This window comes from Rhinopithecus bieti, unplaced genomic scaffold (genome assembly GCF_001698545.2).
Source record: "Rhinopithecus bieti isolate Rb0 unplaced genomic scaffold, ASM169854v2 scaffold_68244, whole genome shotgun sequence".
Lineage (NCBI taxonomy): Eukaryota > Metazoa > Chordata > Mammalia > Primates > Cercopithecidae > Rhinopithecus > Rhinopithecus bieti.
Window position 1 is genome coordinate 776119 of NW_016825829.1, and position 16627 is coordinate 792745.

Here is a 16627-nt window from a genome sequence, read left to right on the forward strand (position 1 = left end):
AGAGCACACAAACAAAAAGAAAAACATTCCATGTTCATGGATACGAAGAATCAATATTGTGAAAATGGCCATACTGCCCAAAGTAATTCATAGATTCAATGCTATGCCCATCCAGCTACCACTGACTTTCTTCACAGAATTAGAAAAAACTACTTTAAATTTCATATGGAACCAAAAAAGCATGTATGGCCAAGACAATGCTAAGCAAAAAGAACAAAGCTGTAGGCATCACACTACTTGACTTAAAACTATACTACAAGGCTACAGTAACCAAAACAGCATGGTACTGGTACCAAAACAGCTATATAGACCAATAGAACAGAACAGAGGCCTCAGAAATAATGTCACACCTCTACAACCATCTGATCTTTGACAAATTGGACAAAAACAAGCAATGGGAAAAGGATTCCCTATTAAACAAATGGTGTTAAGAAAACTGGCTAGCCATATGCAGAAAAGTGAAACTGGACACCTTCCTTACATCTTATACAAAAATTAACTCAAGATGGGTTAAACATAAGACCTAAAACCATAAAAACCCTAGAAGAAAACCTAGGCAATATGATTCAGGACACAGGCATGGGCAAAGACTTCATGACTAAAACACCAAAAGCAATGGCAACAAAAGCCAAAATTGACAAATGGGATCTAATTAAACTAAAGAGCTTCTGCACACCAGAAGAAACTATCATCAGAGTGAAAAGGGAACCTACAGAATGGGAGAAAATTTTTGCAATCTATCCATCTGACAAAGGGCTGATAACCAGGATCTACAAGGAACTTAAACAAATTTACAAGAAAAAAAACAACCCCATCAAAAAGCGGGTGAAGGATATAAACAGACGCCTCTCAAAAGAAGACATTTATGTGGCCAACAAACATAGGAATAAAAGCTCATCATCACTGGTCATTAGAGAAATGCAAATCAAAACCACAATGAGATACCATCTCACACCAGTTACAATGGCGATCATTAAAAAGTCAGGAAACAACAGAAGCTGGAGAGGATGTGGAGAAACAGGAACGCTTTTACACTGTTGGTGGGAGTGTAAATTAGTTCAACCATTGTGGAAGACAGCGTGGTGATTCCTCAAGGATCTAGAACCAGAAATATCATTTGACCCAGCAATCCCGTTATTGGGTATATACCCAAAGGATTATAAACATTCTACTATAAAGACATACGCACACATATGTGTACTGCACCACTATACACAATACCAAAGACTTGGAACCAACCCAAATGCCCATCAGTGATAGACTGGATAAAGAAAATGTGGCACATACACACCAAGGAATACTATGCAGTCATAAAAAAGGATGAGTTCATGTCCTTTGCAGGGACATGGATGCAGCTAGAAACCATCATTCTCAGCAAACACAGGAACAGAAAACCAAACACCACATGTTCTCACTTAAAAGTGGGAGTTGAACAATGAGAACACATGGACACAGGAAAGGGAACATCACACACCAGGGCCTGTCAGGGGTGTGGTGCTAGGGGAAGGATAGCATTAGGAGAAATACCAAATGTAGATGATGGGTTGATGGGTGCAGCAAACCACCATGGCACGTGTATACCTATGTAACAAACCTGCACATTCTGTATATGTATCCCAAAACTTAAAATATAATTAATTTTAAAAAAGAGAAAGACAAATGTCTCTTTAAAAAGATATTCAGGGCTGGGCACGGTGGCTCATGCCTATAATCCCAGCACTTTGGGAGGCCGAGGCAGGTGGATCACAAGTTTAAGATATTGAGACCATCCTGGCCAACATGGTGAAACCCCATCTCTACTAAAAATACAAAAATGAGTCGGGCGTGGTGGCGGGCACCTGTAGTCTGAGCTACTCAGAAGGTTGAGGCAGGAGAATTGCTTGAACCCGGGAGGCAGAGGCTGCAGTGAGCTGAGATCATGCCACTGCACTCCAGCCTGGTGACAGAGTGAGACTTCATCTCAAAAAGAATAATAATCATATGCATGCTGGCTTTCCCACTAACTGATACAAATGAACGAATTCTTTTGTCAGTGTTCTGGTCACTCCATATGGACAGAAACCCCCTGGGAGAAGGACCAATGCCTTCCAGCCTGGAGCTCTGTGGGCTGCCCCTCACTCCTGCTGTCTCCTCTCACCCCCACCTTCATCACAGCTGTTGGATGGAGCCACAGCAGGACATCTTCAGGGTCAGCCTTGTTTTGGCAGAGGGACCCTGGCGTACCTTAGTACGGCACGCAGACACTTGTGAGTGGCCACCACTAGTCCTCCACATTGTCATTTACACACGTCTCTCTCCTAGCCAGGGCCACTCACAAGTGCGCCTAACTTGGCAATTTTTTTTTTTTTTTAATTGAGATGGGAGTTTCTCTCTTGTTGCCCAGGCTGGAGTGCAATGGCGTGATCTCAGCTCACCGCAACCTCCGCCTCCCGGGTTCATGCGATTCTCCTGACTCAGCCTCCCGAGTAGCAGCTGGGATTACAGGCATGCACCACCACACCCGGCTAATTTTGTCTTTTTAGTAGAGATGGGGTTTCTCCATGTTTGTCAGGCTGGTCTCGAACTCCTGACCTCAGGTGATCCACCTGCCTCGGCCTCCCAAAGTGCTGGGATTAAAGGCGTGAGCCACCACGCCCGGCCTGCAATTTCTTCCATTCTGGCCTGAGTGACTAGGTTGGAAATGAGTACTGGATAAAGTTCTGGTTTGACTTTGATGCATGTGACTATTCTTATCACCACCCACAGCCAGCACCTGGACCACAGAGAAGCTCCCAGGGCACACCTTCTGGAGTGGCAGTGCCCAGGACCACAAGCACTCACCTTCAGAGCCCTTCTGCTTCCGCTCCACCTCCCTGCGGTACTCCTCCAGCTCGCGGTCTGTGAGCGTGGTGAAGGGGTTGGGGCCCGTGGTGCTCACAATGACGTGGGGCTGGTACTCCTTCTCAATGATTGCCTTGGAGGCCGTCACCAGCTCTCCCTGTGGATGAAAGGCATGTCTGGTCTGCAAGAGCCCAGTCCAGCGGGGACTCTCCCTCCTCCCAGGCAGGCTACAGGCAGGGCGGGGACAGGAGGCTTTCCAGGAGCAGACACCCCTGAGACTGCACTGCCATGGGCCCGAGGCCTAAGCTGAGCTGCAGCCTTCAGTGGTAGATAATGGAAACACAGGTCAGTGCCACGATGAACAGACATTAACCGCAGAAGAAATCTTACAGAGCCTTCCAGGTTTCAGAAGCAAAAAGCCCAATGCAGACCCAAGAGCACAGAGCACCTCAGGGAGGGTGCCCGCTACTCCTCTCTGTCGAACAGAAGGGGAAGAGGCCCTTTCCCGTTACTGTTTAAAAGTCAGTAACTTTTCCTCATGACATCAGAAATTGTCACAAGCTACAAGACTCAGCATAAGGCATGCTCAGAGCTTTGCTTATATTCTAAGAGCACAGGTAAGTTCTGTTCTTTTGACTATGGTTAGTTTATAACTAGTTCCTGGAATTTATCCCAAAACATTCAGAGATAACAAAATGTCCCAAGACACCAGTGTTTAGCTGAGGAATTTGGAACACCGAACATTTGTACCAAAGAAAAAAAGAAGAAAGCAAAGCAAAGCACAAAGGCGGCTCACAGATCACACCAATCTTAAAGCAGGAGGGAGCCTGAGGCCAACACAGTGGGCCGGGTGGGTGTCAGGGGGTGAGGTCCACTCACAGCCACCTGCCCCAGCACAGTGCTGTGGCCACAGTGCAGCCTGATTGGGCCAGGGGCAGGAAAATGTCCCCCAATTCCCTGGAGCTCTTTTCTTTTTTTTTTTTTTTGAGACAGAGTCTCGCACTGTCGCCCAGGCTGGAGTGCAGTGGCGCAATCTCAGCTCATGGCAAGCTCCACCTCCCGGGTTCACGCCATTCTCCTGCTTCAGCCTCCCGAGTAGCTGGGACTACAGGTGCCCGCCACCACGCCCGGCTACCCTGGAGCTCACTTCTAAGACAGTTACCCAGCACTTACACACGTGCACATGACTGAATGACAGCTTCCAAAACCAAATAAAAACAGGAGAATCCACAATTCTTTGGATGCCAGGCCTGGTCCTTTAGTGTTCCTCTCAGTGAGGGGTGAACACCAGAGATAGTGAGTGTCCTAGCAGGGCTGACTTTGGAAATTCAACTCACCCGGGCCGACTGCTCCTCAAGCAGAGACGGGGGAGCCTGGACTGACTGGGATGGGCTGAGAGGTTACCAACTAGCATGCTGCGTACCCGGTGCTGACTAGTGACACAGAGCCCAGAGCCCAGAACCCCAGGAGGGACAGATGGACTGCTGGAATAGGCAACCTTTGCCCGGGAGCCTGGAGACTCTCGACAGTCAACAGGTCAAGGGGAACCCTCTTCTGAACCAGGTCTGACTCAAGGCCCATTGACTTTTCGTTAAGAAGCTGCCCTACCTCACCAAGACAGGAAACTGAGTCCTGTCTGCCATGTGTTAGCTCTGTGGCCTGAGCCAAGTCTTTCCCTGACCAGAGGCCTGCCTCACTATCTGAAGGAGGACCGGCTGGGCTGTCCACTGCTAAGAGCCCTCACACGATGGCACCCTAGAGACGGTATCCCAGCAAAGGCAGTTTGGCTGGCTGCACCTGCATCCTGATATCACTGCCAGTGAAATGAGAAGGTGACACAAGAGAAATGCTTAAGTTTATTTCAATCAAATGGTTAAAATCAGTAAAGGAATCAAATATCAAGAATCAACTATCAGGCCAGGCACAGTGGCTCACACCTATAATCCCAGCACTTTGGGAACCTGAGGCGGGTAGATCACCTGAGGTCAGGAGTTCAAGACCACCCTGGCCAACACAGCGAAAACCCGTCTCTACTAAAAATACAAAAAAATTAACCAGGCGTGGTGGTGCGCACCTGTAATCCCAGTTACTCGGGAGGCTGAGGCAAAAGTATCACTTGAACGCAGGAGGCAGAGGTTGAGGTGAGCCAAGATTGCGCCACTGCACTGCAACCTGGGCGAGAGAGCAAGGCTCCGTCTCAAACAAACAAACAAAAAGAATCGACTATCAGCCAGGCACCAGAGCTCATGCCTATAATCCCAGCAGTTTGGGAGGCCAAGACAGAAGAATTGCTTGAGCCCAGGAGTTCAAGAGCAGCCTGGGTAACATAGTGAGACCTCGTCTCTACAAAAAATTTAAAAATTAGCCACGTGTGGTAGCATGCACCTGTAGTCCAGCTACTGAGGAGGCTGAGGTGGGAGGATTCCTTTGGCCTGAGAGGTAGAGGCTGCAGTGAGCCATGATTGCACCACTGCACTCCAGGCTGGGCCACAGAGTAAGATGCTGTCTCAAAATAAAAATAAAATCCATTGGCACAGAGACACCAAAGCCCTTGTTCCCAATTTTGATGCCCCAAAGGACAAGCGGGGCTCTCTCATACTGAGACAGCTGAAGCCCGAGGCACAGTGCAGCAGGTCCCTGCCTCCAGTGGTGGAGAGCGCCCTCCTCCAAAGACCACAGCTAAGGGCCAAGCTGCTGTCAAGACCAGTTACGGGAACAGAGAATCACATTCCTCTCCAAGAAAGGACACAGAGCAATGACTGAGATGCAGAGAAACATACGCCACTCGTGGACAACCCAGGCAGGAAACCAGGATGTACCTAGCTTCCCTTCCTGCCACTCCCCTCACCTCCCTGTCACCTGACAAGGCTCTAAGGCAAAACACAGGCCCAGTAACACTTTCTGTACTTGACTGAGGCAGCCTGGGTGGAACAACAGCTCCGCCTGAGGTTGTGCAAACTGTGCTAGCGGCTGACCTCTCTGAGCATCAGGTTTTCATCTACAAGCAAGGCCGACTTGGATCTGGACTGGCATTCCCAGTGCTGGACCATGCACAGGTTAGGTGCTCAACACAGGTCAGTGAGAGAACCGAGGGCTGAGCTTACTGCCCCTCTGCATTTCTACCACACAGCATGAAGGGTGGCAGGGAACAGCCCCCGGTGAGGTGCACATGGGAACACAGAGTCTTTCCCTGGGCTGAACAGCTTGCAGTGTAGACACACATCTTCATCTCTAATCCTTCATTTCACTTAAAATTGAATCCAGAAGGCAGCCAAAATTATTTCAGGTTATGCCGGATGAGGTGGCTCACACCCTAAAATCCCAGCATTTTAGGTGGACTGCTTGAGCTCAGGAGTTTGAGACCAGCCTGGGCAACATGGCCAAACCCAGTCTCTACAAAAAAATACAAAAATTAGCCAGGTGTGGTGATGTGCACCTGTAGTCTCAGCTACTCAGGAGGCTGAGGTGGGAGGAGGGAGGATTGCTTGAGCCTGCGAAGTAGAGGCTGCAGTGAGCCAAGATAGCCCAACCACACTCCAGCCTGGAAAACAGAGTGAGACCCTGTCTCAAAAAATACATATATATGTATATGTATTTCAGGCTACATGTTATGACACCCAAAGGAAAGTCAACACAGCCTTCGGCTGGGCTTAGAACTCCTGTTTGAACTCTGACTCACTGTCCCTTCTTCTGTCAGAAGGCAACACTTGCACTGTGGGAATGGCCATCGCCAGTGAGGTAGAAATGGAAGGCAAAGGAAAGTCCTTTCCAGAAAATCCCCAGCTCCCTAAGTCCCAAATACCCATTCCTCAGGTTCTCAGACGGGAAGCAGGCTTCTACGTGCTCGCCGCACTAGGGAGGGGAGTGTGTAGGACACAGTCCTCCTTGCTTGGTCAAGGAGAAATTCAACTTCTTAACATGCAGCGCCATGTTCCAAAAGGAGCAAGACTGTCTGTGCTTTGAGGTTCACGTGAAAGGAAGTAGAACAATCGCCCAGTAAAGGAGTCCCATGGAGCCAAAGCACATTCTCACCAAAAAGAGGGTATTTTAGCCAGTGTGGGATAAAGATCAAGGGTGCAAAAGTGAACTTCAGATACAAGGAGGCAGAGAAAACACAAAGCTGGAACAAGGAATTCTGTCCAGGGGGTCAACCTCTCTTCCTGTGGGGTCAGTGTACAGTGGTATTCTCTGCTAATTACACCTGGATGCAGCACTTGCAGCGAGCATGGTGTTCAGAAGGTAGAGACCCTACCTCTGTCGTTCAGGAAACACCTGGGTGACTGTGACACACACCCACATCTGAATACCACTGGGACAGAGCACACAAAGCTGTAACTGGTGGTTGAACACGGCGACCCAGGCTGCTTTCTGGAGAGCCCTAACAAGGTCCTCAGTGCTGCCCTCATGTGGGCTCTACACAGGAGGCCAGCTGGGCTCATGGCCTGCACAGCCCTCACACACCTGAGAGAAAGAATAACTGACAAGACCGCAACAAAGTGTCAAAAGATGAAAAACAAGCAACAGGCAGAGTCATCTTTCTCCCCTGCTCTGAGAAGTTCTTCCAAGAATGGCAGCCGGAAGTACGCTCTAAGCACAGGGAAAAACAGGACCTGTGGAATTAATAAGTAAATATGCAAAATAATGTTATTAGCAGGGATTACAGACAGGAATACAGAATCTTTGCTACAAACCCGCTTCTATATGGGAACTGGAACACCACTAAAGTGACATGTGCATCTCAATGAAGGTGTGTCAAGTGAAAGAGACGGTTCTGGAAATTTCCTTTGACAAGAATATAACCATGCCTCTCAGCTAAGACTCAACCATGCGGTCAGGCACTTTCTGCCCAAGGCACCAGCTCCTGCACACTAGCAGCCTAATGCTTAGGGAAGGTTTCCTTCTATGTGGGTGGGTTCAGACAGATCTTCCACCTACTGCACACACTAGATACGCATGCACAGAGGGAAATTACGATGTGGGGTTTCAAACTCTCCTAAGTCTTTCTGCTCTGCGGCATTTAAAAATGTTATTTAGGGTTTATTTTTGAAGTAAATAAATACATTTTATCAACAAGGGCTGACAAAGACTGTCTGAATTCCCATTCCTCTGAAATGACATCTTTCAATGATATGACCTCCAGTGGCTACATTCATGACATTTACAGTCAAAGCTGAACCAGCGAGGGTGGAAGGGCCCTCAGGAGTGGCCGCTGCCAACAACAACAGACTGCCCAGAAGAGCCCGTCTGCAGTCAGCATCGTGGAGAAGGCAAAGTCCTATGCGGAACTGCGGAAATGCACCATATCGCTCAGACTGGCCATTTCTCAGCAACAACTTCGAATGCTGGAGATTGTTATCACACCTCATACCAAGTGTTTTAATTAAAGAATCGAGCAGGTAGAACAGAACCTTCTGTACAATCTCATCAACAGTTTAAAGAGCCATTTGAAGCTACTTCAGTAACTAAGACAATGCCTGAAGAGAGGAGACGGGGAGGGGGAGGGGAGGGGAGCAAGGCGCATAGACAGGTAGTGAGGACAGGGCGGTGAGTACCTTTCTAAAAGAGAGAGATTTAGCGGGACTAAAGGTCTGCTCTGTAAGCTCGAGCCCTTCGATAGTTTCCGTACAGTCAGAGAGAGGTGCATCCTGAAACAGTAAACTGAGTCACCAGAGCACACCAGGCCCAGCCTGTGAAGTATCAACTGAGAGCACAGGATGGAGCTGGCTAAGAGCATGCAGCAGGGACAGCTGTCAACAGTAAATGTGGCGGTGATGATGGCGGGACGTGCAGACACTGAACACGAAACCAGGACCACGGCTGGCCAAATCCAACAATCGTCTACCCCTGCAGAGTCAGGTGTTAAAGCATTAGGTGGCATATTAGTTTTCAGAGATAACTACTTACCCAATTATCTTCAATGCCACAAGGTAGAGTCATTTTGTAGAAATGTGTGTGAATGTGCACCACATTTACAGGCACCCAGCCCTCTGCAACCCAAGCAGCACTTTGTTGCAGACAGCAATATGTACCACAACAGGAGTCCCTTAAACCCGCCCTCTCCTAGCTCCTTACACAGAATGCTGCTGAACCCGGGCCAAATCTAAGCCCCAAAGCTGGTGGTGTATGGGCCACCCTCATATATGCATGCATTACAAGGGGCGGGGACCAGACGGGTGGACACAGCCCTCAGCATGCTCGCTCCATCTAGAACTCAAGGAAAACTGCCTGGACTATTTCTCATCATGAAGATTTTAACAAAGATAACTGGTTGCCTAGAATACTTACCTCATAAAGTCACTCTCTCAATTTCAGAATAACTTTGGAGAAGGCGGTCACACAGCCACCACCCACTAATGTCAGAGACACTCTGGGCTCTCACCTGGACGAGGCTCCTGTCCATCACTACACCACACAAAACCTGGGACTGAGGGCCAGCCGTCTTAATGTCCTGTAAATTCTGCTCTCGGATCTGAGGATAGGAAGGAGAGGCACATATCAGCGGTCCTGAGCAGCCATGCTGCCTGGGAGCCATGCTGCCGTGCACTTGGGTCCCAGCCACATGGAAGCTACACTTCAGTTCTCCCCGTGCCCTACGCAGGCAGGATGGCCCCATGTGTTCTGAGTGAGCACCATGCCTGCTTAGTGGGGTGTTGGTCTGCAGGGATGAAGACTATTCCCAGCTCCCCACATCTTTCAGATGCTTGGGCAGGGCACCTATCTCTCACTGTCATTAACTTGGTGTCATTAACACTCTCTGCATGTCCGTTGTCTAGTGATGTGAGCACTGGCAGGGCTCCTGCTCTGATAAACCAAATGCCACTCACAAGTCTTTGAATGAACCCTGAAAATCAGGGACAGGAGTCTGCTCTTGTTAAGAACAGGTTTGCAGCTTCCAGTTCTGACCTGTGAGCAAACATCAGTTCAAATTTCAACAGGGCCCAAAAAAGATGTCTGCTGCTCATACTTCACACTGATGGTAGAACAGCAGCAGTGGGAAGAGATGGCTTCAGTTACAACAGTGGCAATAACAGCAGATGTCCTCTGCTAGAAGCAAGCACACCCCCCCCCACCAAAGCAGCTGGCATCCCTTCCAATCCCACACCCAAGCCCCCACTGAGTGCCGACGCAGGACACACCTTGTTCCTCATCTCCTGGACCTCTTTTGGGTTAGTGTTCAATGGAACAAACAGGTTAGGGACAGCAGAGGTGGAAGTTCTATGTCCATCCTCTTTAGTCCACTGTAATATCAAGAACAGTTGAAAAGTCAGAATTATGACAACAATAAGTGACATAGCATCCAATCTATTCAGTTTATCTCACATCTGGTCATGCACTGAACATCACAGAGAGGAATGAACCAATGACCACATCTTCTGGGTCACTCAGCAGAGTCGCCATGGCAGCAGGATGCAGCCACATGAAGATCAGTTAATAGTGGAAGTCAAAGTCATGACTGATGGAAAAGGACCATCTGGAAAGCCCAGCTGAATCTGGGTCACAAAGTAGGCTGACGACAGAGCTGAGCCCCATAACCCTGGGACCAGCAGGGGAGGCCCCTCAGAGACCATTGGTTCACCGCTCTGAAAATCATCCAACACCAAAGCCAACTGGAAGCATGAGATGACAGGGTCATGAAAAGCAATGTGATGCTGCTACCCGAGGGTAGGGAGGAGCCTGCACCGTGAGGCAAGAGTGGGCATCACCAAAGTTTTGTGTTAAAATAAATGACAGCATCAGAATGCACTGTCTGCGTAACTATTTCAACCCAAGAAAATTACTGTATGGACACTTACACAGTAGCTACCTGGAAGAAGAGTTTGGTGATGTCGAATATTTTATATAACTTAATATTTTTGAGTGTTACAAAAATATCCCAAACAAACTTGAAGCGCTTCATGAGTCCTTAATATTTAAAGGCTGTTTTAGTATCAGTGCATCTCGTCAGCATGCTCAGCCTTCCACTCATAATTTTTTTTTGGATCTCCAATCAAATTTGAGATTTTTCATCAAATTCTAAGGCATGAGTAGGCACTGAACATTAAAACAAGCCCATCTTCGAGAGCAAATGTTATGCCTTTCAGAATACTTTCGAGAGGCAGTAAGATAGCCATAAACCATACAACTTTAAAAAAAAGCAACAAAACCATCAAATGCTGAGCCACTGCGAGGAGAGTGTGGAATGGGCATGGAGCTGTGGGTACTCACTGATGGTTATCTTCTCAGATAAAAACAACTCCAGCGTTTTATTAAAAATAATTTTTAGTCAAAACATTCAAACAGCAACCTCAGAAACTTGAACACATTTGAAAAAGTAACAACAGTCATTATAAATGAAAAGATACCAACCTGGGAGCACTGCATGGAATCTGTATCCCTCCAGAACAGTAAGAAACAAATTTACATGCGGAGCCAGGCCTCCCCTTGGATGTACACATTGACTAAAAGGCCTAAAGTGACTTAGTTGTTTTGCTAACGGTACATACAGCTAGTGCTGCTGCCTAAACACTTGGGGAAAATTCCTCACGGCAACTCAGCACTGTGCTTCCCATCAGCCACAGAAAGGTGTTTTGGGTTTTTTGTTTTTTTTTTTTTAATAAGGCCCACTTCCTTGAACAAGTGAAACAACTAAAAAATAAACACATGAAAGAAAAGGGGAAGACAGGAAGGGGGGAAAGGAGACCAGGAGGGAGGAGAGAAGAGGAGAGACGCACTCCCACGCTCGGAGCCCCACGGCCACACAGGGTCCCTGCCCAGGTGCCATGGCCGCTCAGGAGCACAGAGGCTTCTCACCAACTGCATCAGGAAAACACCAGGACCACCTGGAGAAGATACAACTTTTTTCTTTAAATAAATCTATAAAGTAAAGCACTGTTAGAAGGGGAAAAGAAAGCCCCGCTTTATGTAGTATTTGGTTGCCCAGGTTTTAGGAGCATCGAATCTAACTTCAACTGAACTCCTAATGAACTAGTCATGCATAGATGAGTCTGCTTCAGCCTCTGTCTCCTCCATTCCAGGGGCTTCTGGAAATGGGCCTCTTCTACAGTTTAAAGCAGAGCTGGGTGGACTGTTAGAGGTAGGTTACAGGAGGAGTAAAGACCGATCTTCAGAGGAGGTCTCAGCACCATGACATGGGAGCACCTCTCAGGGCAAACGGTAACTGAGCGGCATTACCGCTGAAACGAAGCACCCTTGCAGCGTCTGTCGCTGGTGCCTGCAGATGGCCTGCGCTGCACTTGGGTCATGCCGCACCCAGCAGGAGTCAGAAGATGACTCACCACTATGGCCGTCTACTCACATGCAACAGTCCATGCAGAGGGCAGCTGGGGGTGTGCATTCGGAGGCTTTGGGATAGAAAGCAGGGGAGTAACACTAAAGGGCAGGGGACAAGGGTCAGCAGAGAACACGCCAGGGAGCCACGAGGGAAAACTGCTTAAGAAAACACTGAAGACTTAAAGAAGAAACTTTAGTGACTTGAAACCACTGGAGTCCACAACACTAAAATACGAGGTTTAGGACTGAAGTGTCTTTTTGTGCATGAAATATTAAGAGTCCCTGAATACAATTTGAATTAAATCAGAAGAGCTCCTATTTGTAGGTTAATACATGTACACTATTTTGTATTTCTGCTATATACGGAGATACACTGGAACTACTGCGGAGTCACATTACATCTTAAGCAGTTTCAAGTAGACAGTATTACCCGGATTTGAGTAATGCATTCAGTGGACTTAGGTTCAGACTACAAGAAAGTGAATAAGGAAGGTTCGCTTTACACCTGGGTCAGAAAGGCTGGATTCCCAAAGCCTCCGAAGCCCCAGCTACCCAACTTGCTCTACGTCATCTAACTATGAACAGTAAGGTAGGCACAGACCAAGCAGTTGGTAATACAGCTTGGCACGCAGACACCGGACGAGAGAGACTGCAGCAAGGGTTTCACGTGATCGTGTGTAATGTTCGTCCACACCTTAGTCTTCGACTTGGGACTGCTTCCATTCTGCCCCTCCTCGGAAGCTTCATCACCCCGGCCAGAGTTCAGCCATCTTGTCTTCTCCCGCTGCTGCTTCTGAAAACTGTGTCTGAGAGGGGAGCAAGTGCCCGAATCACCGTCACTAGCAAAGGAGTAACCTGTGACACTAGCAGGAACCTCCACATCGCTGTATTTTTTAGACTTCTCTCTCAGAGCAGGGTATCGATAAGGGTAGCCAGTTCTGTAGCCCTAGGGTCCAAGGAGAGTGAAAGACAGTCAATATTCCAGATCTCAAAACAGAGTTTCACTTTGGAAAATCATGTGGAAATATCCACAAAAGTTGAACACATGCATACCCTATGACTCAGCAATTCCACTCCTAATTTTATACCCAACAGAAGCAAACATGATCACCAAAAAGCCAGGTATTAAAATGTGAAGAGCAACCCTACTCCTCGTAAACCACAGTTGGAAACAACCCAAAGGTCCATCCATATAGGAGATGGATAGTGTACTGTCTCCATAAGATGGCCTAGAGACACAATGTGCTCCAAACCAACCACGTGGACGACTCTCCTGAAGGCAAAGCTGAGTGAGAGAGACCAATCTGCAAAGAACATAGACCATGTAACTCCATTCATTAAAAGTGCAGAAGATGCAAAACAACCTTGGTTTTGGTTGTCCTGGGAGACAGGACAGTTGTCACCCCTGGGATGGGACAAGTGAACTGAAGGAGGTGCTGGGGGTGTTCTGAGGTGCTGCTACCATTGCTCTTATTGACTGCTGGTTATACAGAGGGTTCGGTTTTTAAAAATCAACAAACTGAACACTTGCAGTAGGTGCACTCTCTTGCTTACATATTTCAGCAGAAAATTAAAGTTGAACACCCAAACAGGGCTTACTTGCTGCCAGCTACTGTGCAGGTTATATTCATCAACCTACTTAATAGACTTTTACCTCTTAAGTTACAGTTTAAATACTGTGATAATCTTTAGGTAAGTAAGGTAAATAAGTATACTCATGACAACTGGTTCTCAGCAAAATTACTTTACATCTGAATACAACAACATCCAAATTCACCTCCAGCTCTGCCTCATGACCATGTGTTCTGTGGTAAAAGATGGCCCCACTTACTTCACGCCTCTACTGGACCAACTCGTCTGCAGAGTCCTCCCACAGACAGCATCTATAAGGGCAAGGACGGTATCCTCTGCCTGTCTCCTGGCCAGTGCTTAGCACTTGTTAAATGTGACAGACAGACTTCATAGTGGCCCCAGGCCCCTAGCTCCTGTAATCCCCTCCCACCTTGAGCATGGGTGAGATGTCTGACTTGCTTCTAAGTAGTGGAATTCACAAAAGGTGATGATGGGCTGTATCATAGAAGAGTGTAGCGCTGTCTTATAAGAGTCTCTCTCTCCACTGCTGGATCTGAAGAAGCAAAGCTGCCAAGAATGCTTCAGCCCTAAGAAAAGGAATTCTGTCCCCAGGCTAGAAGAGCCTGGATGAGGATCCTCTGAGTCAAGTCTCATAATGAGAACCAGCCCTAGCCAACACCCCGAATGCAGCCTTTATGAGACCCTAGGTTGAGTTCGCTGTGCCTGGACTTCTGCCCCAAAGAAGCTGGGAAATAAATGGCTGCTGCTTGAAGTCGCCAGGTCTGTAGTGATTTGTTGCACAGCACAGACAGGTAATATAGGGGATGCTGAAGAGCTGTCTGCTAAACAACCTAACAGATTCGCACCTGAACCAGGTCACTCACAGCACCTTCACAATACATCACAAGAGAATGAGGACTTGGAAGGACTGCATGGGGCCAGATATACAAGAAACTTCAGTGGCCCGTGCCCTGCTGGCTGTGGTACTCTAGAAACATACCTCTCAATTCAGAATTCTCTCTCCCCTCTGCTCTTTTTGGGGGGCCACCTTCATTACTAATCACTCTGTCAATATATTTTTTTAATTTTTTTTAATTTAATTTTTTTTTCAAGACAGAGTCTTACTCTGCTGCCCAGGCTGGAGTGCAGTGGCGCCATCTTGGCTCACTGCAACCTCCACCTCCCGGGTTCAAGCGATTCTCCTGCCTCAGCCTCCCAAGTCGCTGGGATTACAGGCACATGCCACCACACCCAGCTAATTTTTTGCATTTTTAGTAGAGATGGAGTTTCACTGTGTTAGCTAGGACGGTCTCGATCTCCTGACCTGATGATCTGCCTGCCTCGGCCTCCCAAAGTGCTGAGATTACAGACATGAGCCACCATGCCCGGTCCCCCATAATTTTATTTACTTATTTTTTTTTTTTTTTTGAGATGGAGTCTTCTTTGAGATGGAGTCTCGCTCTGTCACCCAGGCTGGAGTGCTGTGGCTCGACCTTGGCTCACTGCAACCTCTGCCTGCCGGGTTCAAGCGATTCTTCTACCTCAGCCTCCTGAGTAGCTGGGATTACAGGCACCCTCCACCACACCTGGCTAATTTTTGTAAAGAAGGGGTTTCACCATGTTGGCCAGGCTGGTCTTGAACTCCTGGCCTCAGGTGATCCGCCTGCCTTGGCCTCCCAAAGTGCTGGGATGACAGGCATGAGCCACCATGCCTGGCCTACATTTTTTTAAAAAGGTAATAACAATCACTAATGGAGTTGTTTTGGGTTTTATTTTCATAATTATCCTCAGAAAGATAAGGTAAATGTCTGTAGTGGCAATTTTCCCATTTCTGAGCATGCTTTGTTGAGGAATAATAAAAGATAATGACTCTGCCATAAAGACTATCTGCAGAAAAACACATTTCTTATTAATTCAAGTTTCCTCCTGCTTAAAGAGCCAGGACTCAGTAATCTCCATAACTTCAGAATAAACCACCCAGGACTCATCAACATCATTTTTTCCTGACACCATATGGATTTTTCTTTATTCTTCCCCTTTAAATGCTGTTAAACCAAAATCAGAAGTAATACTCAGACCTCAGAACTACTACCTGGCTTGTAGTTAAAAATACGGATTTGGGTCAGGCATGGTAGTTTACACCCGTAATCCCAGCACTTTGGGAGGCTGAGGTGGGAGGACTGCTTGAGCCCAGGAGTTCAACACCAGCCTAGGCAACATGATGAGATCCTGTCTCTACCAAAAAAAGAAAGAAAGAAAGAAATATATATGGATTTGTTCCTTCTTTGAGAAACTGAAATTGTATCTTGACTTTTTTTTGTGGGGGGAACAATTTAGCATTTTTTTCTAACTGTAGAAGTTCCAACGAAATATATCCCCCTTTTTGAAATTTTTTTATTTTTTGTGGAGAGGAGTCTCGCTATGTTGCCCAGGCTGGTCTTAAGCTCCTGGTCTCCCACCTCAGCCTCCTGAAGTGCTGGGATCACAGGCGTGAGCCACTGTGCTCAGTTGCAATATACATTATAGTGTGGAAATTGGCAACTATTCTATACTTAGTTATTAGCAAACAACATATATGCCAATCCCAATGCTAAATTAAAACATGGACTATGATTAGTGATTCCTGTCTAGTTTATTTCTCATAAATTATATGGCCTTCTAATATTAAAACAATCTGTACACATTAAGGACACTGAATAAACATTCATCATGCTTTTTGTAATGAATGTTTTACTTATTAATCATTCATCCTTCTCTTCCTTCCCTACCAAATCAGAGTTTCTGCCTGATTTTGACCTTCCCCTCAAGGACGTGCTTTCAGCGCAGTCTCTGGTGGCTGCTGTGCATTCTGACCCCCTCTCCCCTCTTCCTTACACTGACTTTAAGTAGAAGAGCAGCGAAATGTTGCCGTATTTACCAGGAGGCAGGGGCTGTGTAACTGGTCCAACCCCAGCCCTCCTCACCT

At 47.2% G+C, this 16627-nt stretch overlaps 1 protein-coding gene across 1 annotated transcript in view; it reads right to left on the minus strand.

Annotated features, from left to right (window-relative positions):
- ADD1 (adducin 1) overlaps nt 1–16627 on the minus strand; it is a 64424-nt gene that overhangs the window by 11585 nt on the left and 36212 nt on the right. The window contains 4 exon segments of the mRNA XM_017863125.1: nt 2821–2977; nt 9200–9289; nt 9957–10058; nt 12692–13036. Of these exon segments, the coding sequence (XP_017718614.1) occupies nt 2821–2977; nt 9200–9289; nt 9957–10058; nt 12692–13036 (694 nt within the window).